Below are 26,488 nucleotides of genomic sequence, written 5' to 3'. Positions count from 1 at the left end.
GCATGTGTGAAAGAAAGACAAAACTCCCACCAAAGAATACGTGTTCATGGAAAATGCAGTCACCTGCTAAAGGGTATTTGTGGTTTATATTCAGGAGCCTCACAAGAGGGTTATTTTCAAGTTAAGGGCCTTGCTCACTTAGAAAACATGTCTACTTCAGAAGAGTTGGGACAAGGTCTGTATTTGACATCCAAGGCCCAATCCACTTTCCTTTGACTGCGAGCCCACCATACTGTCTTTTGAGAGTTTCATGCCATATGATACCAATGGAAATTTAAATCACTGAGAATGGAGAACAGCTGACATTTATTAACCAGTAAAACACATCAAGTGCTAAGGTGATGCAGTATGTAAAACTAACCCAGTGCCCATTCCCCACAAAGGAATTGGGTATCTACGTTTAATTTCTGCTTGTCTTCCAGAACTGCCGATGGCAATTTGGTGTTTTGTTACAAGTGAAAATCATCTCACTCATCTTGGAAAGTATGGTGTGATTTAGCTCAATGTCCTTCGTTAGGAACGGGCAAGTTTCCCATTTTCACTTGTACCTTTATATATAATCTCTTCTTGTGTGAATAGATTTTTTTAGTTAGCAGAGGATGATCTGGAGCAGGGGCAAGAGCGGTGTGCTGGAAGTGGAGAAAAGAAGCAGAATAGATACAGCTAGGAGATGTTACAACCAGCGGAGGGAAATAATTTCTGGTTTGTTACTTTTTTATTCCCTTCCAAGATCCTGAATCCAATCAAAAGCAACTAAATAGCCCTTTAGTATCTCACTTTCTGCTGATTTGTGTCTTAATGCCTATTTGTGTTTTAGAGTCCTCTATGCTTATAGATAAATACATTAAAGACAAATGTTAACTCATTCATAGCAATCCCACAGATATGTTTTAAATGAAGAAATGTCTGTGTAAGGCACAGTGGGAGAATGGTTTGGTAATTAGCTGAGAAGAACAGGACTTATTCTGGAAAAAATCACATTATTAACTTGCATAATGAACAAAAATATATTTAAGAGAGAAGTACAGTGGTGCTTCAAAACAGTCAGGTTAAAAGTAGACAATGATTACATTAGGATAAAAGTCCAAGAAACTGCAATGAAAGAGCAATTTTATGCATTTTGGTATGATGCAGCAGACTCTTTCCTTAGGTAGATGCAGCTATTCTATCATCATATTTTTGCAGTAGTTTGCACAGAACAAATCCTCAGCCATCTGACAGTCAAAGCCTCCCTAATTAAATATACTCTGCAATATTCAGTGCATCAAGTTAACCCCAGTTCTTGGTCTGAAACCCATCAGGCAGACTTAAAAATTAATAACAGCTGCCTGTTTAGCCTCTATGCAGTGCTTAAATGGATTTTGAGCCTGACATTTCGGCTGATGGACACTTTTCTGAACAGTAATAATGCTTGAGGAAACATTTATTTCCAGCTATTGCTCACCTTACCTACGTTTCAGACTGTAGTTAACTTTTACTTAGAAGGAAGACGAAGCAGGTCAAAAGGAATGAAAAAGAAGACATGTAAAAGGCACACTGCTGTAGTGGGGTTAATACCTTCCATCATTCATCCTAATGAAAAAGTCTATTTATATCTCTTCTCTTCATTTTTTCATTTCTTTCTTTGTAGATCTATCAATCTATATAAGCCCTTTTGAAGGAACAGAATATGTGAAATCTGTAATCATAAAAGCCTGTCACTATCCTGTTTGTGAATCATTTTCTCCTAAAAATGAACTCAGAAGCTTGTTGCTACCTTGTCAGAGTTACTGAATGGTTTTAATAAAGCAGAGTCTGGAGACTAGGCAAAATACATTGTTAAAATCATTATTAAATTTCTAAATAGTTTCTGGACTTTTTTGAGAAACAGTTGTTAGCACTATTGCTGCTAAATACTAGTTCATAAATACAACATTGACACATGTCAGAAGTGATAGTTTTGTACTGTATGTGAATTTGTGGAGTGGAAGCTGAGTTGCATACAAATTGTATAAGGGAAAAAAAGTGAAATCAGAGGGGAAGATTTGCCACAAAAGTACAATTGCAGTTTCAGCATTTATTATAAAAACAAGACCAAGAAACACCAAAAGGTCAATCCAAGGAAGCTCAAACCTCTTTTGTGCATGAGCAAAAATAAAGGAAAGGGCTTCCATTCACTATGAAGGACATTTTATGCCCTAAATGAAACCACAAGAACAAAATAATAAACAAAATATGATTTTTTTTTTGTGTCTCCTCTGTGCTAGCTGTATTCAGAGCTCAACTGCACTTTCAGAACAGAGAGGAAGATTAATCTGTTTTTAAAAAGTAAGAAAGAGCTTCCCCATACTGTGGTATCAATAGGAATCTCCATATGCCATCATTAGACAAATACTAAGTAAAACAAGGTACATTATTATGACCGCTGAAAAACTACTGCATTGCCTTATCTGACATATGGCATTATATTTATACACACCATTGAGCATCTGTTGGCAGTAATCAAACAAGAGAAAGAATTTTTTCCTCACAATTAATTTAATATTTGTAGTTACACAGTAGGTCCAGCAATGATAAATTTCTTATAAATATGCTAATTTTTGCAAAATGAATTAAGAACTAGCAATAGCTAATATTAGCGACAGACCTATATATGTTTGTATGTGTGATTACCTTTATATGTAAATACACAAGTTTCCTTAATTAAGGAGTTTTTGGGAACCCACTACTAGTATCTTTACATCAATTGCAATTGCCCATGTGGTTGAGTCCATTTACCTTCTAGAAAAAATTTTTATCATAAAATGGTTAATATCAAGGATGACCAAGGAGGATACTGCACTACGCTTCTGTTGGGCAATACAAAAATCAAACATCCCCAGACAATGACTAGCCTAAATTACCTCACTGAAAATGAGGACTTATGCAAGTTGCCAAACAGCAGCCAGCAGCACAGATCATCACTGGGCTTTAGCGCTCACCTTTAGGACATAATGACTTGAGATACTGAAACATGTTGTTACTGACCAACGGATGAATATGCTTAACACAGACTTTTTTAAATGATAATAAGTTTTACTGCCTGGCACTGAAACAGCACTACAGTTGCCAGGTTGACAGCATTCTCCTGGCTTTGGCATTTCTGTAAAATGGCAGTGACTATCAGTATTTTTGGAAGGCTTGAAAAGCAGTTTGCATCTTTCTGTTCATCTGGACAAGCAAGCCAAAACCCCAGAATTTTGTTATACCAGTTTTGGTAAAACAACAGAATCAGTTATTTTCGCCAGGCGTAGAGTATACATATTGCTAGGTGCAGAATTGTAATGGATCCATAACCCAAATGTATTCTGTAAGTGTTCATTCAACTGAACAGTTTTCTGAAAAAAAAAAACCCAGATGTGGACTCCTGCAGAGATGAGAAGTCTAACATAGTTGTCCTCAAACATGGTCTGTGACATTTGGAAAGCCAGGGACCCCAGCTAACGCCATAAAACCTCTGGCTGATGATAGGCGGTTCCTGCTGCTCCTTGCACTGAGGTGCTGCCCAGGTTTCAGGGTGGCTGGTGCCAGGGAGTGACTCGTTCCCTGCTAGCAGCTGCTCCTGTCGCCTTGCAGATGCCCAGCATGAACCAAAGGAGAGGTTGAAGTGCGATCAGCAATAGCACCAGGAGTATCCAGGGGGCTCCCTCAGGTCAGCTGTGGCCCAGGCCAGTCCCACCAAACATTTAATGGAGACAAATGTCAAGTTACAGTTTCTGTAGGCTTTAGAGGTCTGTCCAGCTGAAGTTTGTTGATTAGATGCAGACTCACCTATTTACTATCCTACTTATACCTGACTCCACTTTCTCCCGTACTGGAAATATAAAGGATAAACCTTTAACAACATTGTATGGTCTTACAGGCCCATTGGTGTCCTCCTATTTATCATTAGCCTTATGGTGTGAATTAACTGAAAATGCATGCTCACTCCTACACTAAACTAACACAATGAATTCTGAAGTATTTAATGAAGGAAGAAATACAGCAGGGATGTTACACTATTTAAATTACCACTACCTCCTATTTCAATTTTTCTTTTTTTTTCTTTTTTTTTTCCTTTTTTTTTTTTTTTACATTAAGTTATCATACGCTGCCTGAGCAAGTATTTGCTCTAGTTCCTATGGAAACATGTGCATAGATATAATGCACACAACCAAGGGTAAAACCTCTGAAGTGGTGTAAAATAAAAGAAGTTAAACAATGTAAATACTAAAAACTAGAAAAAATCTTGATCCTAGTAAGTCAGTGGCAAAAAAATTGCAGCGGAGGCATGATTCCCCCTTCTTTTTTCCTGCTTAAAAACCATAGATGAATAATCCGTCACAGGAAAACGACTAAAAAAATATATATCCATGCCACCCTTTGCTTTTATGTTCCCCTAGCAAAATGTGCAAAATAGTCTTCATTTCCAGTTGTAATCTCCATGGACTGTTGCACAGCACCTTGTTCTAGCTGAGAGATTGTCTTTAAATAATAGATAGTGCACAGTATACGAAAAGGGAAGTCTTGGTTGTGGAATATTTCTAGCAGCAGCAGAAGTTATCTGCCTGAAAGTACCATACATTTCATGCGGAATGCAACATGTAAGGTTTATCCAGATAGGGTGCGGACAAAATGTGAGAAAATGGCATCATCTAAATGACATGTGTAAACTAATTCCAGTTTTTCATTGATAGAGCATAGCTTACTATAAGGTGTGAATCTAATAACTTGAAGAAATCCCCCTTGAGTTTCTATACCACTTGAGTAAAACATTTTAGTTTATCTTCAGTAAAGAATTCATTTCTTACTGTAGGGTTGCCTCTAATTTTCTCTTCCTGTACTGAGTTTAATTATGACTTTAAACTCGGACTAACTTCCCTGGAAATAGGTATGAAGATAATAGTCAAGATGCCATTTCCATGCAAGCCAGCAGCTCATTTATTTTTCATTAAGGAAAAGGGTAAATCACTCAAATTGTAAGAGTTCCTCTGGTGCCTTCCCACAATTCCTCCCATAAGCACAAGACAGAATTTTTTTCCTGAAATTCAGTAGGAAAGAATCACTCAATCACTTTAGCACAAAGAATTATTATCAGATATTCCCCAGAGTATTAGTAGATGAGAGCAGTAGTGGTGAACACACGGTATGGCTTTGAAGTGTTCCTGTGTGGGTGAGAAAAACCCGAGTACTCAGAGTCAGCTGCCTGGCACTACAGATAGCTCAGTAGATGATACATACTCTCCTCTACTTCATACATCAAAATGATACTTGGTCATTTCGATCAAGTCGGAGTTATCCACTCATTCTTTTTTGTACAAAGTTGAGGGAGAGTTTAGGAGTGTAAAATTCAGTATTTTTTTAAGATGTCCTTCATACCAATGAATTGTGTGAGCTTTCAGATACCAAAACGTACAGAGCTGCAATCACTAGCTTCCATCCACGATTTTGGATTCTGACTGTAGAAACATGCACATATATATATAATGGTTTAAATGCGACTTCAGGAGTACAGATGAAGCATTTAGAAATATCCATATGGAAAGCAAAATATTTTTTATGTATTATTTGCAGAAAGTATTAACACAGTTCTCTGAACAGAGAAATGTGTCAGAACAGTATTATGTCATATATTGGACAATTTTTACTTGTTTGGATAAAGACGTGCATACATATATGTATAGATGTGTGTAGATGGATATGTATATGCATATGGATGGGTATGTATTTGTATATATAAATATTTTGTTTGAAATGTAGGTATATACAGACTCCCCTTAGCTTTTAATTGATTTCCAGACTGATAACTAGAAAGGAGAATTTTTAAAGGCTAGTTCACTGCTACCTCATAAAGTTTTGCAAATATAATTCGTGTTAAGTATTTCTGCCATTGATTCTGAATATTCAGACTAGATATAAGGAAGAATTTTTTTCACAATGAGGGTGGTGAAACACTGGAGCAGGTTGCCCACAGAGGTGGTAGATGCCCCATCCCTGGAAACATTCAAGGGCTCTGAGCAACCTGCTCTAGTTGAAGATGTCCTGCTCATTGCAGGGGGGGTTGGACTAGATGACCTTTAAAGGTCCCTTCCAACCCAAACTATTCTATGATTCTATACACACACACACACATATATATACATAAAAGACAATTAACTTCAATAGGAATATAATTATAATCATATAATTTTCCCTAAACTGGGGATCATACCTTCCTTTGAGATTTTTTGGTTTAGTACTTTAATAAATAATATTCTTATTAAAATGGAGTTATTATTCTGATTAGAGGGGATACATTGTTTATTGAGAGTTCCTTGACATTTCTTAGGTCCATGCATTGCTTCCCTACTCCCAAATACTCAGTACGCCCTTTTTTTAACTAGCTGATTTGATTCAAGCTTCTACTTAGCTAATTTAATATTGATTTTGTTTTAGTCTCCACCTTCCACCTCCTTGGCCTTTCTGTTTAAATTAAATCTGCTTTTAAATGGATGCTATCCCAACCCCCAGTTGCCAGCACCTTAGCCTTTTCACTTAAATTGCATCTATTGTTAAATCAATCTTACTCCAGCATCCAGCGTCCCTCTCCGAGCTTTCCACTTGACATCACATACAGGCCTAAATGGTGCCCTTTCCTGTCCCTACCTTTCACCCAGCTTCTCCATTAAAATGAAACCTCTTTACAAATCCATTTTCCATTTCCAGTACCGATCTTCTTACTTCTTGATTTCTAAATGGCAACATCTTTGTGTCTGTTTTAATTTGTGGAGCTTGAAAAGAAACTTTTCAGACCCCCACTCTTCTGTGTAAATGCCGTCTCCCCCAAGTCTTAGCTTTCATGCAGATGGGTTATCCTAATTTCTGGGCCTCAACTTAAGTAATATCCATTTCATTGCTGTTGTTGCTTGAGAGATAATTTCCCAGTTAGCACATCATACCTAAGAGCTCTGTCTTGTAATAACTGCTGCCTTTGGTGTGGGAAGCATAAGCCTGGAGCGAGTGGTGCGCCCGTGTGATGAGGCACTGTACTGAGCCAAGGAGGGTACACGATTAATCAGGCTCTACACTGGGCCGTAAATTATCTTGGTTATATGCTGATAAGGAATCTGGGGATTCAGTGAGCTGAACAGTTACAATTGAGGCAAATATTCCCACAGCTTCCCGTTATACATATCTCAACGTGTTTGACACACTCAACAGACTTGTGGATGAATTAGCAGTTTAGGTGGCCAGAGTTCTCAATGCCTTTTCCTTTATGCCCACGTCTAGCCTGAGAGAGTGATGGTGAAGTTTCATTAGAAAAAAGAAAAGTCCTCCCTTTTTCCTTACAGACAGTAGCCTCAAAAACGAAAACAGATCCATGCAGACCAGCTGAGCTGAGAGACTGCCACTGAATTTTCCTGAAGATGAGGTTTATTCACAATTCCTTTCTAACAATACTAAGCTTTGAAACACAGCACTAAAAAAGCCAAAGCTGCTCATTTCTTGTTTTAAGGGAGTATCCATGACAAAAATCATACAACATGGGTCCCATTGTAAGTAATGGATCCCAGTGTATGTAATCATACATTAGACCCTTAGAGGCTACTCAAACAACTACTTTGCAAAGCAGCTACTGTATAAATTCAAGAGGAGATGGCTAACCAGCACAAGTCAGTGAAGCACATTGAACCAAGCCATAAATTTCAGGTCATAGTCAGGTAATTTTGGAAGACCATTTTATTTGGTAATGTATACTTTCTCAAAATGTGGCAAAATCGAACAACTCAAATAAGACTTAACTATCCACAGTTTTATCCATCTTTCAAAATCTCAGGTCTAAATCTCATAAATCTAAAGGCAACCAGCATGTTCCACCAAGAAAAGTTGTCAATTTTATTTGGAATAGGGAGGGATAACAATGTTGATTATTGATAAAATCAAAACAAGAGAAAGACCCTTACAAATAAAGTATCACAAGGTTTTCTTAGAAGAACCACAAAGAACAAGAGAAAGGAGAAGATATTAAAATATTAAAACTAATTTAAGCTTTTTTTGCTAAACTCTTTTCTTTATCCTGTTGAATTTTTACCTGTTCTTTAGTTCTCTTTACTGTGTCTCTGATGTCATCATACCTTCAGCCTTTCATAAAACAACCTTTCTAAATTCCTCCTTGTCATGGTTTAACCCCAACCGGCAACTAAACACCACACAGCTGCTAGCTCACTCCCCTCCCAGTGGGATGGGGGAGAGAATCGGAAGGGTAAAAGTGAGAAAACTCAGGGGTTGAAATAAAGACAGTTTAATAGGGAAAGCAAAAGCTACACACGCAAGCAAAGCAAAACAAGGAATTCATTCACTACTTCCCATCGGCAGGCAGGTGTTCAGCCATCTCCAGGAAAGCAGGGCTCCGTCATGCGTAACGGTTACTTGGGAGGACAAAATGGCATCACTCTGAATATCCCCCCCCCCCCCCCTTCTTCTTCCCCCAGCTTTATATGCTGAGCATGACGTCATATGGTATGGAATATCCCTTTGGTCAGTTGGGGTCAGCTGTCCCAGCTGTGTCCCCTCCCAGCTTCTTGTGCACCCCCAGCCTCCTCACTGGTGGGGTGGGGTGAGAAGCAGCAAAGGCCTTGACTCTGTGTAAGCACTGCTCAGCAGTAACAAAAACATCCCGGTATTACCAACACTGTTTCCAGCACAAATCCAGAACATAGCCCCATACCAGCTACTATGAAGAAAATTAACTCTGCCCCAGCCAAAAGCAGCACACTCCTATTTGTAAACCTGGACTTGTTGTCTGTGCGTTGTACTTTTCAGGTTTTCTAGTTGTACTGTTTCAATAGCCCTAATGATTTCAGGATATAAGAGAAGCAAGAGGTGTTATCTCACTAAATTGGGTGATATAGCTGGTATGGTTTTCCAGCTGGGCCAGTTGGTCAAATAAAATATATTACCTGTTCCTAGAAAACCTACTTTTCAAAAAGGCTACATTGTATTTATTGTATTTAGTCTGTGTTGCTGATGTGCTTTATTAGCTCTGTATCTTAACAAGTCTTTCTCTTACCAGTGCTCTGTAATCTGGGTCACAGCTGGACTCACTTTAAACTTCATTTGACATTCTTTTGCCTTGAATCAGTAAATATACAGTTGGTTTTGTTAGCAGAAATTTAATCTCAGTACATCTGTGTTTTTCTCAATATTACAGGTTAGGTGCAGCAAAACCAAGTAATGCTGTGTGACTCGCACCATTTGTATGATGACTCTTACTCTTGGCATTGATCTCTACTCGTTTTCTTTTCCTCCTTAATCATGACAATGTGTTATTTTGGAGGACTGAAATTCGAGAGTTGCAAGGTTTTCATAAAAGTGTATTTTTTACTTCATCTTTCTTAGGGAGAGGATTTTTTATGGATGAGGTCAGTATTGCATTATCTTTATCATTAGCAAATTGATTCACTGGTGGCTTCAAAGTGAGTATTAATCCTGTTGCAGACTCTATTTCTCTTTTGCACATTCATCTTTCTCCTAATATGAAATGATATCAACTTTCTAACAATGAGAAAACCATTTTCCTAGCCATCACATTTGCTGACATGCGTGATATTTCTTTTTTCACTCCATTGTATATGAGAAGACCACTGGCCATTGTAAGCTCCAATTTTATAATGCTCTACATTCTTAGCTCTATTTTCAAAGCTGACAATGTAGTCATATTATATTTTGGGGTTTTGAGGAGCTGATTTGAGTTGGTGACAGAGATGGTAATGCCAAAAGAAATAGTAAGAGATCAGCAAGATGACTTGAAGGTGAAGATAGAGCAGGACAAAAGCAATAACAATATGAGGTGCAATAGGTTTCCCCATTTGCAGAGAAACACTTACGGAGACAAACAACTACTCATTGATGCACTTGGATGCGATTAAGTAGTAGACTTAGCAGATATATCCACAATGGCTCTGAAATAGTGGATGATCAGATATTCTGGGGCAAACTGAGGGTACCATAGAAGGACTTGATAGTGCATTTACTGGGGCTAGAGAAGGCTGGCATGACGCTGGCATGACACTGATCAACAGAAGGGTTATTTTGTTGGCTTCTACATCTTGAAAAACTAAAGGCAAGAACAGAGAGAAGATTAGAGCTTGCTGGTTTGTGCTCATCCACAGAGATAAAAGATTGAAAGGAGAAGATTGAGAATCTGGAGATCACAGAAAGAGTTTATCCACTTCTGCTTCTGATCTGTAGACTTGAATTCAGAGAAAGCACACTAGGACCATAGGCTTACCTGCTGGGAGGGAGAATGTGGGATTTTCTGCTGGGATGAGGAGAGGAAGGCTCCAGCGGCGCTGGAGGCAGCATTGTCTGCTTAGCAGAGGAAAAAAAGTAGTTTGGAGTTTAAAGAGGCTGAAACCCTGGAAGATGTGTGGTAGAAAGCCTTGGGGTCTGCCTCCTCAATGACTGAAGCAGACCACTGCTAAGCAAGGTGTAGCTGTGAGCAGTGTAGTTGCAGAGGAGGGAATGCCCCACACTAAGGAGCAAATGTTATGTGGTGAAGCAGGATTTCTGCACAGGATGTCACTGATGGTCATGGGGGCAAAGGCAGGATGACAAATGAGAAGGAGGATGAGGAAATGGAAATTGCCTCATCTGAAATGGAAAACAGTGTTACACAGTGTTAATGTGCTTGATATCATAAAGTGGAAAATATCACTAGATCAGTATTCTTCTGGAAAAGCTGATACCTGACCTCTCAGGCTACTGGAAGTACAGGTTTTAGCACGTGTATCAAGTTCAAGATGTCAAGTCTGTCAAGGTAAAGATGGTAGTTCTGTACCTGGATCCCAGTGAAGTCAGCTACTAATAAAGGAAGGAAAGGTCGGGGAAGAAGGACACTCTCCTGACTGACAGCAAAAGATGTTAACGGGCAGAGATGTTAAGCAGATTTTAAAGCAAAGATTTTAAAATAGGGCTATAAAGGAAACACAAGAAAAATTGCAACATGGGTTGAATGTGACAGAGCTTTAGTCAGCCAGATCTTTGAAGTGGATGTGCACACTCCCCTTTATAGAAAACTCCCAAAGAAAACCACAACACAAAACTCAAGAAAGGCAGAATTAATTGGATTATAAACTAACACATTTCTTAAATGGAAAACTCAAAGTTACTGGATCACACAGAACAGAAATGAGAGGCTTATAACATTTCCTCCCTTGTTGTCTGTGTCTGTGCGGCTGGAGAACCATGCTTCCCATTTGAGTCTCAGCCAAGTCTCCGGCTTCTTGAATGCAGCAGACTCTGCTTGGCCTCCCGAGTCCTTAGCCGTGCCTTCTCTCCATCATCTTTAAGGCCCGCCTGGTTTGCTGCTCCCCACTGCAGCCTCTGCTTGAAGAGCAGGTTGGCAGCTCCTTGCCTCTGGCTTGTGTCCTGCGCTGTGCCATGAACACAGACACGCTCTCATGAACATCCTTGGCTCACTCCTGTTCACTCTTCATAAGACAAGTAAAGATACAAACACATGAAGCAAATATTATGTCACAAAGGACGATAGCAGCAAAATTCAGGAACAGTCTTCCATCCCTAGGAAGGTGGGAACAAAATTCCAGAATCACTCCATGATAAAAAGAATCCCTCCAGTCCTGTAATCTACTTTTAAAAATAAAGTTAATATTCTGTTGTGAATGGATGATGTGAACTTTCTTCTATGCGTAGAAATCCTTTCCTCCAAATGTCACAAGTGTTCTGAAAGGCATGGTTTTACGTCATGTATTTGATCTTGTAAATACTTTGCTGTAGGAAGTTTATCTTTAATTATTCACTAAAGTTGAACAGGGTCTGCATTATATAAAAGGATCATTAATTTCACACACTAAAGCTTCTGTGACTTGGAGTTAAGGTTAGAAACAGCAGTTGTGATATTCTTGGATATATAATAACCCGGCAGATATAAATACTTAACCATTGTCTCAAAACTAAATAATTGGATCATACTGACAAATAACTGAAGCAAAAAGAAATTGGTATGGATACAAAGAACAACAGGCCAGAAATAGAGACCCGTGGGACTCAACTGATACGAAAAAAGAACCACTTGAAGGAACAAAACACCTAACTTGCAACTTAGCAATGAACTGTAAGTGGAATATATCAATTCCAATCAGTCCTAGCATCTGCACTAAACATTTTTAAAAGAACTCTGTAGTTTATGGCATCAAACTCAGCAGAAATATAAAGGCATGCTAATAGATAACATGTATCCCTGAATCGAATACCAAAAAAGATCAAGGCATAACTTCAAAGAGCAGATTCAGAGTTCTGTCTCTTCTGAAGCCAGCCTGGACACATTTATCATGAAGATCATGTGTTTGGAGGTGTGACTGAAGCTGTAGCAGCCTTCTGTACAACAGCCTTTACTCTTGACTAACTGAGCTGCCATTTTAGTGGATTGACTTGGTATGTGTTGTGAAAACTCAATGGCTTTGTGTGCTGCTTTTGGCTGGGATAGAGTTAATTTTCTTCATAGTAGCTGGTATGGGGCTATGTTTTGGATTTGTGCTGGAAACAGTGTTGATAATACAGGGATGTTTTCATTATTGCTGAGCAGGGCTTACACAGAGTCAAGGCCTTCTCTGCTTCTCACCCCACCCCACCAGCGAGGAGGCTGGGGGTGCACAAGAAGTTGGGAGGGGACACAGCCGGGACAGCTGACCCCAGCTGACCAAAGGGATACCCATACCATATGACATCATGCTCAGCATATAAAGCTGGGGGAAGAAGGAGGAAGCGGGGAACATTCGGAGTGATGGCGTTTGTCTTCCCAAGTAACCGTTACGTGTGATGGAGCCCTGCTTTCCTGGAGATGGCTGAACACCTGCCTGCCGATGGGAAGTAGTGAATGAATTCCTTGTTTTGCTTTGCTTGCGTGCATGGCTTTTGCTTTCCCTATGAAACTGTCTTTATTTCAACCCCTGAGTTTTCTCACTTTTACCCTTCCGATTCTCTCCCCCATCCCACCGGGAGGGGAGTGAGCTAGCAGCTGTGTGGGCTTAGTTGCCGGCTGGGGTTAAGCCATGACACATTGTTTCTCTCTTGGTATTTTGTGAATGTAATTGATAGATGTAATTTCTGGGCATTTAATATGTTTTATGCATGGATTATTTTTCCTTTGCTAGTTTAATTTGTACATAGGCAGTATAGTAACTTTAATGGTAAGAAAAAGAGGGAATCCCAGAGCATTCTGCACCAAAAGGGATTAGATCAGAAAGGGTGCCGGAGAGGGAAAAATCAGTAATTAGTGAAAATAAGTGAGCTAAGATTTTTCACATTTCTAATTTTCTTACTGTATAAAAATTATGTAGGAAGTTGTAATTGGAATTATTTACAATTTACTTTGGTCATACGCAGAAAGAAGGCTACCCTTCACTGTATTTGAAGTCTTATACTAGAACTATGTCATGGTTTAAGCCCATCCGGCAACAAAGCACCACACAGCCGCTCGCTCACTCCTCCCCTCCGGCGGGATGGGGAAAAGGAAACTACAGCAAAAAAGCTCGTGGGTCGAGAAAAGGACAGGGAGGGATCACTCACCGCTTACGGTCCCAGGCAAAACAGACTCAATTTTGGGGAAAAAGAAACCAATTTAATTTGTTAACAACCAACTCAGAGTAGGATGATGAGAAATAGAACCATATCTTAAAAACACACCTTCCCCCCACCCCTCCTTTCTTTCTGGGCTCAGCTTTGCTCCCGATACCTCTACCTCCTTCCCCCCAGCGGCGCAGGGTGTGCGGGAATGGGGGTTGCGGTCAGTTAGTCCCACATTGTCTCTGCTGCTCCTTCCTCCATTGTAGGAGGAATAACCAAGTATTTTTCTTATAGACCTTACGTGTGATGACTGTACTTTTCTAGGGACTTTTACCATGTAGTGGCCAGGAGTCCTCAATGACCTGAAAGTGATTGAGAAATACTTACTTTAAGAAAAAAACCATAATCAGGCAGCCTGTCATTTAACTTCAGTAGTGGGATGGTATGGCTGTAAATAGCTTTTAAAGGCATGGCACAGAGAACATTTTGGAAAGGTATTTTCATATTTGGAATGACTCAGGGATCTGGGCTAAGAAGGTTTGAGCCACTTTCTAATAACTTTGATCTTCCTCATACTTTTTTCATCTTACTGGGCAGTCATATCCTTGGAAAATAAAAAATCTCTGAATATCCGATATTAAAATCTTGGATGTCACAACACTGACACAATGATGAGAGAGTTCAATAGCAAAGATCTAGTTAAAATTTCTGTACCGGTGCCCTTTTTAAGGCAGCTTGTGAGAGGATGCTTCTTTCAGCGCAGTCCTACAGAGAAGCGTGATACTCGTGTTACAATGTAGGGCAGTTTTTAAAATGATGGTCTATCTCAATAGGTGAAGACTAAGAAGAAAATCTGGTGCAAAATCTTAATAATCACTGTGGAACCCTGAAATATTCCCCTTCTAGCTTCCAGTAATAAAAGTTTATGTAAAAGGTTGTCTTTTAGTAATTTTCTACCACTTTATCCTGTTTTAACCTGATTACCGTCTGCTAGTACTTTATAGAGACAGAGTAGCAATCACAGTGCCACATATGATTACAGATGTCTCTTCTTCTCCCTTTCTTAATTGTCTTGCACACATTTTCTCTCCTTTAGTCCTCTACATAAATGAGAAGCTATTCCTAGGATCCTGCAAAGGAACGTGTGATTCTTCTGCTACGTGACTTGAGGCTTCAGTGCTCAAACTTAGTATGAAGAGGGGGAAATGGATAGTATTGGCTCCAGACAGATAGCTGGGTCAGTCTGGCTGGTTCAGTGAAGGGTGTAAGAACAGTGTGTCTCTTGAGAACAGAAGGCAACTGAAAAAGTAGAGACCCTAGGAAAAAACCATGCTTATCTGGAAAGTTTATATAAGCTACAAGTGCAAACATTGGAAAGTCCAAAGTTTGGACTTTATGCATCTAGCATTGACTTATCATCAATCCTCCCTTTTTGCTTCCTCTTTCTTGTTGACTTTGGCTCCTTTTCTTACTACCTGTCACTTACGTGACTTGGTTGCACCCTCCCCAGTTACATACCTTTTCTTAAAATTAATGCAATTGCATTAATATATTGCCATTCAAAAAATCGCAGCACAAGAAAAATAAAGCAATGCAATATAGTATTTGGAACCCCATAGGTTAAGAAAATCTTCTGTACATAAAAACACACGTTCAAGCAGCTGCTAGCCTGCCCCTCTCTTGGAAAGCCATTCAAGCTGTCAGTTTTGGGGCTTACCCTCATTTATAAAAAGGAGAGGCAAGCATCAATAGGATGTAAGGTATTCCAGGCCAAGAGGCTGCAGGATTTACTACGAATTGTGCTATCTGCATATTGCTGCTCTGTTCATACCCTGCACCTCCAGACATGCTTAGAATTTGCCAACTTTGAAAGGAGAAATTAGTAATATACCAATGGGCTGACAAGCTCTGGCAGGTGTTTGCACAGGGCCTGCCAGCAGGTCAGTGGGATATTGTCAGAGAAGCTGAATTCCAGATGAGAGGGTGGGAAAGGAGAAAGGATTTTTTCAGAGCTCTGATTCTTCTGTGCTAACTTCAAAGGAAAGCAAATTTTAACTGGCATATGGGCGAATGCGCTGGATTAATAGTAGTAAGGCAAACCTAAATGTCATCTGTCTAGAAAAGAATAGCCCTCAGAATTACTGATGACAGTGGATACACTTTCCTCAGCCAGCAGCGTATTGCACTTTTCTCACTCAGGCAGATTATGACAACTGTTCCTCTGATATGGCCCATGAGTGAATGAACATCATTTTAATGGACTACCCGCGGTGGACAGCCAGCACAGATTTGCACTTCCAAGCCCAGCAGGTAGTGAACTCTAAAGGAACATTTCACACTGGCCATTAAGCATCCAGCATGACCACAAAACTGAGGTGACACAAGGAGAGAGCAATTCCCCGGGAATATGGATCATGTTTTGCAGCCAGCTGCAGATAAAATAACTAGCTTCTGCTGTAATCTGCTATTATCTGTGGGGTGCTAAAAAATCCTCTCCCCAGGATTTTAAGTTTCTCTCTGCATGACTGTAGTTAATGACTGGACTCCGTGGGGTGTTCCTTGTTTAGTGACTGAATATCCCTACTGCTAACAAGTTGTGGGTTGGGTTTTTTTATTTATTTAATGCATAGAATTATAGAAATGTATAGAAAAAAAATTTTTTTTAATTGAACTTTCTTCCAGGCATATGCAACTTTCTGAAGTTAATTATTGTAGTGCTATGGATCTATGGCAGAAATTATCCATAATCCATTAACCAGGCCAGAAATAAGCAAAAGCAATTATTTGATATCATCCTTAAACTAATGTTTTCCCCTTGGGAAACCTATACAAATGTTGCTGCTGTTTATTTTTGGCCAATTAAAGAAAGGGATGTATGCATCCGAAAAGTTCAGTCAATGTAAAGTTTTAAAGTATTTGATCAAAGCTGGATGTCTAAGATGTCTGTTTGAACTGAAACGTACATAGTAATGTCTTTGTATCGAATGAAAATAAAAATTCAAATTTCTATATTTAATGGCCTTTTGTGGTCTTAGTCCTGGAAGTCTACTAGATATAAGTGGTGAAAATATCAGGTAAAATCAGACTGAATTTTTAAAACTAAAAGTAACTTATAATTCAAACAACTGATGATGAATCTTCATATTAAAGAGCTATCAGCCATAAAATAGAGTGCATAATGAAAAATGGCACATTCCATTGTCTTGTGTGATAGAGCAGCTTCTTGCCTTGAGAATGAGCTTCACATGAATTTTAAGTTGAACTTCAACTTTAATACTATATAACACATCTTGGATTGCAAAAGAAAAAGCCTCAGTTAAACAGGTTTGAGCAGCTCATCTCAAAACTTGTTGGATGGTGCTATAAAATATGTTTTCTTTGTCAGACAAAGACACGTCTATGTTGTCAATCATTAATACATATTGACTTCATTTCTTTCTCCAAAAGATTTGTTGGTAGAAGGACTAGTTACTTTAAATTCTCTCCCTGCTTACAATTGCAGATGATGCTTGTGATTGCCGAGAGGAATGATGTGTGGTTCTGAAGTGATGAATTATCTCAAAAACATACTTTCTAACTCCTATCACATGTCCTCAGTAAAAAAAAACTGACCCCTTCACAGAGCAGGGAAAACTAAAGTATATAACCACACACAAAAAAAAAAAATTATATCACTATGGACACGATTTATTCTAAAAGATGAATCAGTAACTATGTCTTACATTAGACATCTAGATATTTTAAAAATGAACTTTTACAAAAATATATCTGCAAATATGTCTCTTTGTAAGGGTTCGGTCCCAATAGTGCTTAAGTCAATTTTGATGTATGTTATTTTATTTAGTGACAACATTCTGAAGGATAGCTGCAACAGGAAAGAAATAATACAGTATAAAGAGGAGGTGCAGATAGGCTAGGGCTGGCACTCAGGCTGGGCTAGCTCTTCAGCATTATGTACTGCTCAGACAGTTTTAAGAAAACAGTCTTGCGGCTAAGGTGATGCTGTATGGCTGAAGTACATCGAGTTCAGTTTTCAGCCAAGCTACCCCTTTCCTGGACTCAAGAGGAGAGGCAACTAAAATCAACAGGAGCTTTTCCACAGATTTCAGTGGGTATTTCATCAGCCCTTCAATCTCTAAGCCTTACTTTCCCATCTCCTTATCCTGGATGAGCACTCTTTCTTTCTTTGTTTACCTAGTGCATACATTGCCTGGGAAAGGGCTGTTTCTTATTAGGTGCTCATATGGCAATTAACACAATGAGGATCTAAATTCTGCTTAGGACTTTTATATGTATGCCTATATATAAACAAATGAAGGCAGTTGCTTTCCATGTGACCAAAGAATCCTAACGTGCTGTGAATTTGTCAGCTCTGCACAGGTCTGCAAAAAGCCCTTCTAAATCAACAGAAAAATAACCTTCTCCATGAACCTGCTTTTAAGATTTCTAGGATAGCTTGGACATGTGGCTTCTTGAAGCTGCTTAAAATCTTACCAAAAATAACAAGATACAAGACTCAGACTAAAATGTCTTATTTTAAAATCATTATGACTACAGAAGAAACTAAAAACTTCTCAAGAGCAGATAGCCCCACATTATTTCTGACATAGAAATCTTGAGAGAAAATGGAAGGATTCTGAAAAGGCTTCCTGTCCCCACAAGGTCATCCGGAGAAGATGATGCTGCTTTTTCACATTCAGTTCTCACCTGTTTACTCTTAACTCAGCGGACACACCTTTGTTTTTTGTTGGTGCGTTACATTCCTATGAGTCCATTGAGTTGTAAAAGTTTAGGTTAAATTAGGTTCACGAGCTAAACTGTTTCCACTGCCTAAACTTCTAAACGCTTCAAAAGGAGTTGAAAGTGAATTATGAAATATATGCTGAGATTGTCCTAAAGAGAAGCAGCTACATTACCCCACAGCGGTTTCTGTTTACATACGCCACAGACCCGTGAATGCTCCTTTTGCGCGCGCACTGGCAGGCGTGTATATGTCTGGTCAGCCAGCTGCTAGCCTGCCTTGCCAGGCGCCGGGCTAAATGGACCCCAAGGAAGACAGAGCACAGAGTCTTCTGTAAGCAGTTCCCACAGCGTCTTTACCTACTTGGTTTATTTCTTGTATGCAAACCTGTGCATGCGCTTACAATTTTTTTAACATAATTTGTCCTTATTTCTTTTTCAGTTGACATATTTTCATTTCCATTTGTTCATTTCTGGAACTGTTGTATTTTCAGTTGATTTCATAGGCGGACTTGACACATACTCCTACCGACAGCCCCCCCAGGAACATGTTGAGTTAAAGCCTGTAAAGCCTGTAGGTAAGGTTCTGGTCCTACGGACCACATTAATCCTTCTAACTGGACTGAAAGCTAACCTTCTCCTGAAATAATTTTGGCATCAGGTTACTAATAATTTAATTATATTTTAATTAGAACTTAATTGAAAATTAATCCGCATCAAACATGCGAGTAAGGACACTTTCTCATTGATGACATATCCGCTAAAGCAAGGATTAGTAGGTATCATCACATCTGCTATGTCGTGCCTCAGCTTAACGCAAGGAGAAGCTCTCAGTGAAGGATGGAATTGCTTCCCTGCTGACTTTTTAGCAAGAAAAGAGCTGGTTTATGGCTGGTGCTGCTGCATAAACCTTAATGAGATTAAGCCATTTATGGAAAAGCAGAAGCCTTTACATTTGTCTAGCTACTGAAAGAAAAATGTTTGCTGAAAAACTGCTAATCAGCTTAAAATCTATCTATCTGTAGCGTTTCACTGGAAGTTCAATATCTCTTTGTCATCACTTATTTGGTCCCACCATAAAAATCACATGTTTTCATAGACTTTTCCTACTCTGGTACCTAATGAATAAGTTTGGATGCATATCTATTCTTTTTATTTGGAATAAATTAAGATATGGGGAGACATTATTAGTACATATATTGGCAGACGCTCAGAATACTTCAAATAGATGATATTTCAAAGCATTATTGGTAAAACAGAAGATTGTCAATTTGAAATTCTTCTTAGATGCTTGTAAATTGTTGCCCTGATGCTTTCTGTCTTTAAATTTACCTTCAGGCCTTTCATGCATCTTAAATGCAACATGAAACCCATGTGCAGCTAATTGACTGAAACTGATTTAATGACTTACTGTCTTTTACTTACCAGTTAACAGAATTAAAATGGGTTTGAAGGTTTTTCCTGGTGTACGCATGTGTGCATGTGCTGGGAGTTTTGATTTAAAGTGGACAATTGCTAACCAAATGTTTTGAGTCGGCACCTGACACCTGAACTTTGCTTGTGACTTTATTAATTTTTGCATGGTTTTTAAATATATTTTATTTGTGCTGCAGCTTTCAGTTTGTAGAAATAAACATGGATAAAATTTTACTCAAATTTAGTGAGTAAATATTGTAGGATTATGAAGGCCCAAAAAGGAGAAAAGCCCTTTCTCAGTATGATGGTGTATGTTAGAACAGGAAAAAAATCACATTGAGACAACAAAAGGACACAATGAACAGTTTGACATGGCATTAAGTACACCCTCTACATTGGAATCTGCATTTTCAGTAATATTTCATTAAATGCCAGTTTTGCTGCATTTTCTGTGGGAAAGATGACAGCAAAATGGATTTTTGACCATTCTGAATAAGCTGCTAGACTGAAAAAGTGAAATTGGTATCCAGGAGGAAGAAAGCCACAGCTACAACATTTACACCTCTCCATGAAAGATTTTAATCTCTAAACCTGCATTCAGGTTAATTTTAAAGTATTAAGTGAATAAATGTTTTGTACTTTCTTAGCAAACGTACTATAATTAAAGGAGAAGAAAAAAGGACATTTTCACAAGACACTTATAAATATGTTCCTGCAAAATATGTTCATTTGTTTTGCAGTAGAAAAGTCACAGAATCTGAGAATTTGTTCTTTGATAGCAGATTTTGGTTAAGTAGCTCAAAGGATTTTGGGGTTGTTGGTGAGCTTGCAATACTTTTTTGATAAGTTAATTGCTATCTGTATCAGTTATATATAGTCTGAAAATCCATAGTATCCCTAAGAAATGTGACTTCTGGTATCCAGGCTGTGAAAAATTCCATTTCTGTTCTCTTAGGATTGAACACGAATAATGCTTATTAAATAAATTCAAAACCTTAAAAAAGGTTACAGATCTTTTGCCATTCTTACCACTTTACTGTCGTGGTTTAACCCCAGCCAGCAACTAAGCACCACGCAGCCGCTCACCCCTCACCCCTCACACCTCCCAGTGGGATGGGGAGGAGGATCGGGAAAAAAAAAATAAAACTCGTGGGTTCAGACAACAGCAGTTTAATAACTAAAGTAAAACAAAATAATATAATACTAACAATAATAATAATAAAAATATAATAATAATAATTGTAATGAAAAGGAATATAACAAAAAAAAAGAGAAATAAAACGCAAGAAAAGACAAGCGATGCACAATGCAATTGCTCACTACCCGCTGACCGGTGCCCAAGCAGCGATCCGCCCCTCCCGGCCAACTCCCCCTGTTTATATACTGGGCATGACGTTCTATGGTATGGAATATCCCTTTGGCTAGTTCAGGTCAGCTGCCCCGGCGATGCTCCCTCCCAGCTTCTTGCACACCTGCTTGCTGGCAGAGCATGGAAACTGAAAAGTCCTTGACTTAGGATAAGCGCTACTTAGCAACAACTAAAACATCAGAGTGTTATCAACATTATTCTCACACTAAATCCAAAACACAGCACTGTACCAGCTACTAGGAAGAAAATTAACTGTATCCCAAAACCAGGTCACTTATTCATGGGAAAAATTAGCATGATGCTTTTTATAGATGAAAGCTTGGCTATATTTCCCTTTTTCTCACCCCTTTTATTTCCCTTATTTCATTCATAAATGAACTAAGCATAGCCCATTGAAAATACAAGGTTCTGTGGCCTCATTCAAACTACGTAGAAGACAGTCTGTTTTTATCAAGTACTCTTATTCAGTATGTCTACTTAGTGCTGCCATAGTTATTAATGATTAGCAAGTCTAAGATTAGTTTTCCTTTCCACCCCTGAGAAGAGGTTAAATTTGAACTTGTTCTCATGGGGATCATTTTTTAATGCAAATATGAATGATCATAGCTTGTCTGTTTGCTCTTCATTCTGCCTATAACTCCATTAGGCTACCGGACAAGGAGAAGCAGGATCTTTGCCCTGAACCATGCAGTTTCAGTTAAGATGTGTGTAAGGCAGGAGACAACAGGGGGAGTGGAAAAAAATCATCATGTTCTCTTTGGGACTAAAGCACACGGACTATAAAGAAGACTGTTGTGTTTTCATCTGTTTCAAGCACAATATCAACAGCCAGGTCACTCGATAGTATTTAGAATTGCTTCATGTACTACTACGTGGAAAAGAGAGAGGCATGGGGATTAGAAGAAAAATAATAAGAAGTTGCATTTTAGGCTTGCATTAGGGTTTTTTATCATTATTATTATTATTATTATTATTAATGGTTTGCAGAAGTTAAAGTTTACATGTGCCTTATTCCTGTTTGGATGAGTACATCTGACCCAGTACTACTATAGCGTTGGGCAGCCCTGTCTGGACAGACACTGAATCCCTAATTCCGATTAGGGATATCCCTAGCATTTCTAGGGTCATTGCTAACTTCTGCTCATGTGGCTGATTCAGTGTCTGAGAAACTCTGCCAGTGGAGAGGTCACCGCTCTGCGATGGGTCTGTGTGGTCCTGTCCTGTTTGTATCTTCTCCTGAGACTCTACCCACTGTAAAATTGCTACGAAAGACCATCATAGATTTTCCGAGGTTACACAAGTGAACGTGGTTTACAGGGAGTCATGTGAGAATACAAAAATTCAGCAGGCGTGTGGTTGTGGTGAGGACTATAAATAGTGTGAGTCCAGCTCAAATGCACATGTTTGTAATGAGGTCATGTCAGAATTTTATAACCTGGTGAAAATACATCTTACACTGTTAAAACTTATTATGCTAAAAAGAATCTATTATTATGTGAGCTTCAAACATATTTCACCACCTGAGGGATTTTTCCCCAAATGTTTTTTGCCTTTGTGGTACGCATGATACCAAGCTACTGCTTTGTACCCAGTTATTCATTCTTGACCTTATATGTGGGTCTTACAGCTGAGGAAATTAGTGACCAGAGGTGATTTATCCACTTGTTCGTTAGTTACTGACCTGTCAGCTGGTGTGAATTTACATCTCACAAATTAGAAGATAAACAGAATAGGTTTTCATTTGTAAGTAATTCATCTATTCTGCTTTTTAGGTCGAAGTAAGTAATGAACATGGACTCAAGACTTCTGCTGCTGTAGCCGAAGAAACATATTTTAGAAGAAAAGACCAATCTTGTGACTCATCATTCTGGAAGAAACCCACCATCCGTTTCTCACGGCATGTGGATTGTTCTTCCCACAGGCTCAGTGTCATTATCAGCGTTGTTATTTCATAGATCCTTGTAGATTATCTTGAATTTTTGAATAATTTACTTATATGGACACTTGTAAATTGTAAATTTTTTCTTTTTTAATTTCAATATTTTTACAACATTTAGTGTTAAGGCATGAAAACAAAACAACCTGTGAAAACTAGGAGAAGGGTGCGTCTTTCTCAAAAAAGTCAGTATTTTTTGACTGATAGAATCATACTGTGCCTGGTCAAGATTGTGTCAGTAAACAGTAATTTTGACTCCAAAATATGCAGCAGGAGTCAAACCGTAACAGTGTACAAGAGATCATTTCAATGCTGTATTTAGAATTCACAATGTCCATTCCTTGCATTGTTTGAACAGATGTTCCAGCACTAATGTACTCATCTAATTCTTGCAATTCATATATGGCTCCTTCTCCTTTCCTAATCTCTTTTGCCCTGAGCCCACCACCAGTAGCTGTCTCTGATTTGAAGAGAAGTAGGACGCCCGCTGTACGGATGTCAGTCTCTAGGAACCCTTACATCCAGGGCTCTTTAGATGTCTGTGATTTGCACATTTTTAAACTCTTTTCCTCCCTTCTCCCAGGAAGAAGCCAAGCATGAATGTACAGTACAAGGCACCAACTGAAGCCTTAGAAGCCTCTGGGGACTAATTTTGCTCTTAATTTAAAAGTAAACAAGCAAACCTGAAGATGTGTGTAAAAATTTGTAAAGTTATTTGTAAATACTTCTAGACAAAGAACATGTATGTAACTCTGTGGTACTTTGTTTTCTATTCTGTCACCACTAGCATAAAGTGATACACAAAGCTATTTTCTCTGGGGAACTGGCAGTCTTTTTAATAGAACACTTTGTTTCTTTCTTCTTAATTACTATATAAAGTACTGTGCACAGTTGTATGCCCCAGAGAGTTACGTCTCTCCACAGAGCCTACGTGCCTCAGCATTCAGCGGAAACTTCATTAAGGTTTTGGGGCTGTTTCTGGTTTATGCACTTTCTCATTTTATGATTTCTTTTGTGGGACTGTCAGGAAGGACATTCCTTCTGATATGTGTATCTCTACCTCTCCACCAGAAGCTGAACAGAGGTCCACTAAGTTCCTTCATAAATATCCTAAACAGTCTTCAGCTGGTAATTTCTGGTCCAACAACATTTAGATCCTAAATTTGCAGTCTTCTCTTGAATCATATATTTTCAGGTCTGAGCAGAGAGAGCTGGAAGAAGGCTTGTCTTGATTCTTTCCCTTCTAAAGTCTATTTGTGTTATTTATCAATACGAAGCTAATGAGGGTGCTAATAAATACAACGGAGGTAGAGTCTTATCACTTAGGTGACAAGGCTCTCGTGGTGCATCCACCTGTTTCCCAGCTGGTTAAATCAAAGACCTCACCCTCTTTGGAGAAAACACAACCTGAACATAGGTTAACCTTCCCTGAGACCGAGTATAAAGTAAATGTTAAGATAAAGTCAACAGAAATGACAACTGAATAAAGCCCTTTCTTAGTATTCCTAGGACTGGATATACCTCAAGTGGTATGTCTTTGTGTGTGAAGTCAGACTGTGCCAAAAAGAGGGATGCTTTGTATGAAGATAAAGCCATCTGTCCTTATGTATTTGTGTGTTCCCTCATACACTCTTTTCCCCTATATTCTAGAATACTGCAAAGTACCAAAGTACCAGGTTTGTCCCATCTTGAAAACCTCATCTTAGCACTAAAAAACAAGTAGTTTGCAACAAAACTAATATGAATATCATTTTTGAGGCATCATGAAGAAGATACAGTGTGAATTGCTTTTTATAGTTGTAATATTTTAATAAGGTGAACACATTCTTATCTACTTCTGTAATATTTTACTTCTGCTTAGCACAACAGATTATTTCGTTTCTTTACATGATGCCTTAAACAGTGATGATGTCTACCTAGCCAGTGCATGCAGCCTTCTGTGTTTGTGATGGCTCCAGAACTTCGGAGATGGGGATATCTGAGCACCGTTCAGTGTCTGACAGCTTCCAGAGGTTGCCTTGCTTCAACTTTCTCAAGCACAGAGAGAGCCCAGGACGGGGGCCTCTAGCACAATGATTCCTATGATCAACACGGTTTCCATTTGGGCTTTACATTTCAGCATTAATTTCCCTGCATTAATTATTATGGTCTGGCAGATTAAAGGCCTCCAGCTGAACCCAGTGCTACCTCAGGACCAGGCAGGAGGAAAGGGAAGGAGCGCTACATCCCCGCTGGTTGCACAGATTCACACTCTGTTCTGGCAGAGCTTTGGAAGCGCGTGTTTAATTTTCTACCAAGACAGACACGTCTGCTGGACCATGTTTTACAAATTTGTCTGAATGTGTCTAAACCCTGCCTTTCTGTGGGTCCTTCAGATTTTCAGCTTGCTAATGAAGAACTGTGTACATACCACAAAAATTCTGCAAAGACAGAACCTGACTTCTCTTCCATCTGAAATATCGATCACTTTTTAGCTGGGGAACACAAACCAGTATATCCCAAATAGGCTTAAAGTCTCAGAATCGTTACCAATACAGCGAGTCTGCCATCTGTCTCACTTAATGAACAGAACGATCCTGATTGAGAGGAATTTGTCTTCATTAGAACAAGCCAAAATGCACACTGTAATGCCGAAGGAAACTGTCGTTCTTTTCTAAATTGAGACACAAAAAATAGTACCAATCAATCTGTACATGTTGGGGGAAAAAAATCTTGAGAATAATAAATGGATTTGAACGTTAATTGCTGTGTCCTCCAATATAGTAGAACATATTGGCTAACATTTTGGTAGGAAGCCTTGAGCAATAATTCCTTTATTTTTGCAACACATACTTTCAGTAAGGTGTTAGGTGAGTCCCAGATCAGCCAGCTACATAGGAAATAAGTGTTGGCTTTCTAAATAAACTTGGATAGTTTTCTTAAGCTTAACTGTAACATGCAATTTCAGGAAATTACTAGGTTTGTACTGCAAAACAGAATTTGCTGACAATCTTGAAACCTCAGAGCAGATTATCAGTTGGTATAAACTGTTCTGGTGGCATTAATAAGTCATACTGTTACAACTTAGAACAGCTGAAGATCTGTCCTTCCAACTTTCAGACTTTTTTCCTTTCCCCAAGTTTCTGCTTAATTCAAGTTTTACAGAGTATCAGATTTGCAACGGTACTTTAACTGACAGCAAAACTGGAGATGTGGCTGCAGAAATATGGCACTACATGTTCACTAAGGACAGAGCCAGGTACCACCAGTTTCGTAAAAGAGCAGCTGATGTCTTCAGGACCTGGAAACAGGAACTATATCAAGAAATTAACAGATTTTTGCCTGGTACAGTGACATAGAGTGATTATATATTACAATGTCTGGTGTTGCTGGAGGAATTATTGGTTGGGCTGATGTCCCCAGCTCTTCCCTATCCATAGAGATTTTTTACAAAAAATTTGAAATAAATAAATTTTTTGAAGTTC

General features: G+C 38.8%; 1 protein-coding gene across 1 annotated transcript in view; it reads left to right on the top strand.

Annotated features, from left to right (window-relative positions):
- The window catches only part of NKAIN3 (sodium/potassium transporting ATPase interacting 3), a 386,809-nt gene extending 363,898 nt beyond the window's left edge, over window positions 1–22,911 (top strand). Inside the window, exon 6 of the mRNA XM_050892047.1 lies at window positions 22,861–22,911. Within this exon, the coding sequence (XP_050748004.1) occupies window positions 22,861–22,874 (14 nt within the window). The 3' untranslated portion in view covers window positions 22,875–22,911. The remainder of the gene's footprint in view (window positions 1–22,860) is intronic.
- The last annotated feature ends 3,577 nt before the right edge of the window (window positions 22,912–26,488 follow it).

The sequence above is a fragment of the Gymnogyps californianus genome, chromosome 2, assembly GCF_018139145.2.
Source record: "Gymnogyps californianus isolate 813 chromosome 2, ASM1813914v2, whole genome shotgun sequence".
Lineage (NCBI taxonomy): Eukaryota > Metazoa > Chordata > Aves > Accipitriformes > Cathartidae > Gymnogyps > Gymnogyps californianus.
The sequence above is the reverse complement of the archived record's forward strand: the minus strand, read 5'-3'. Positions and strand labels throughout refer to the sequence as shown.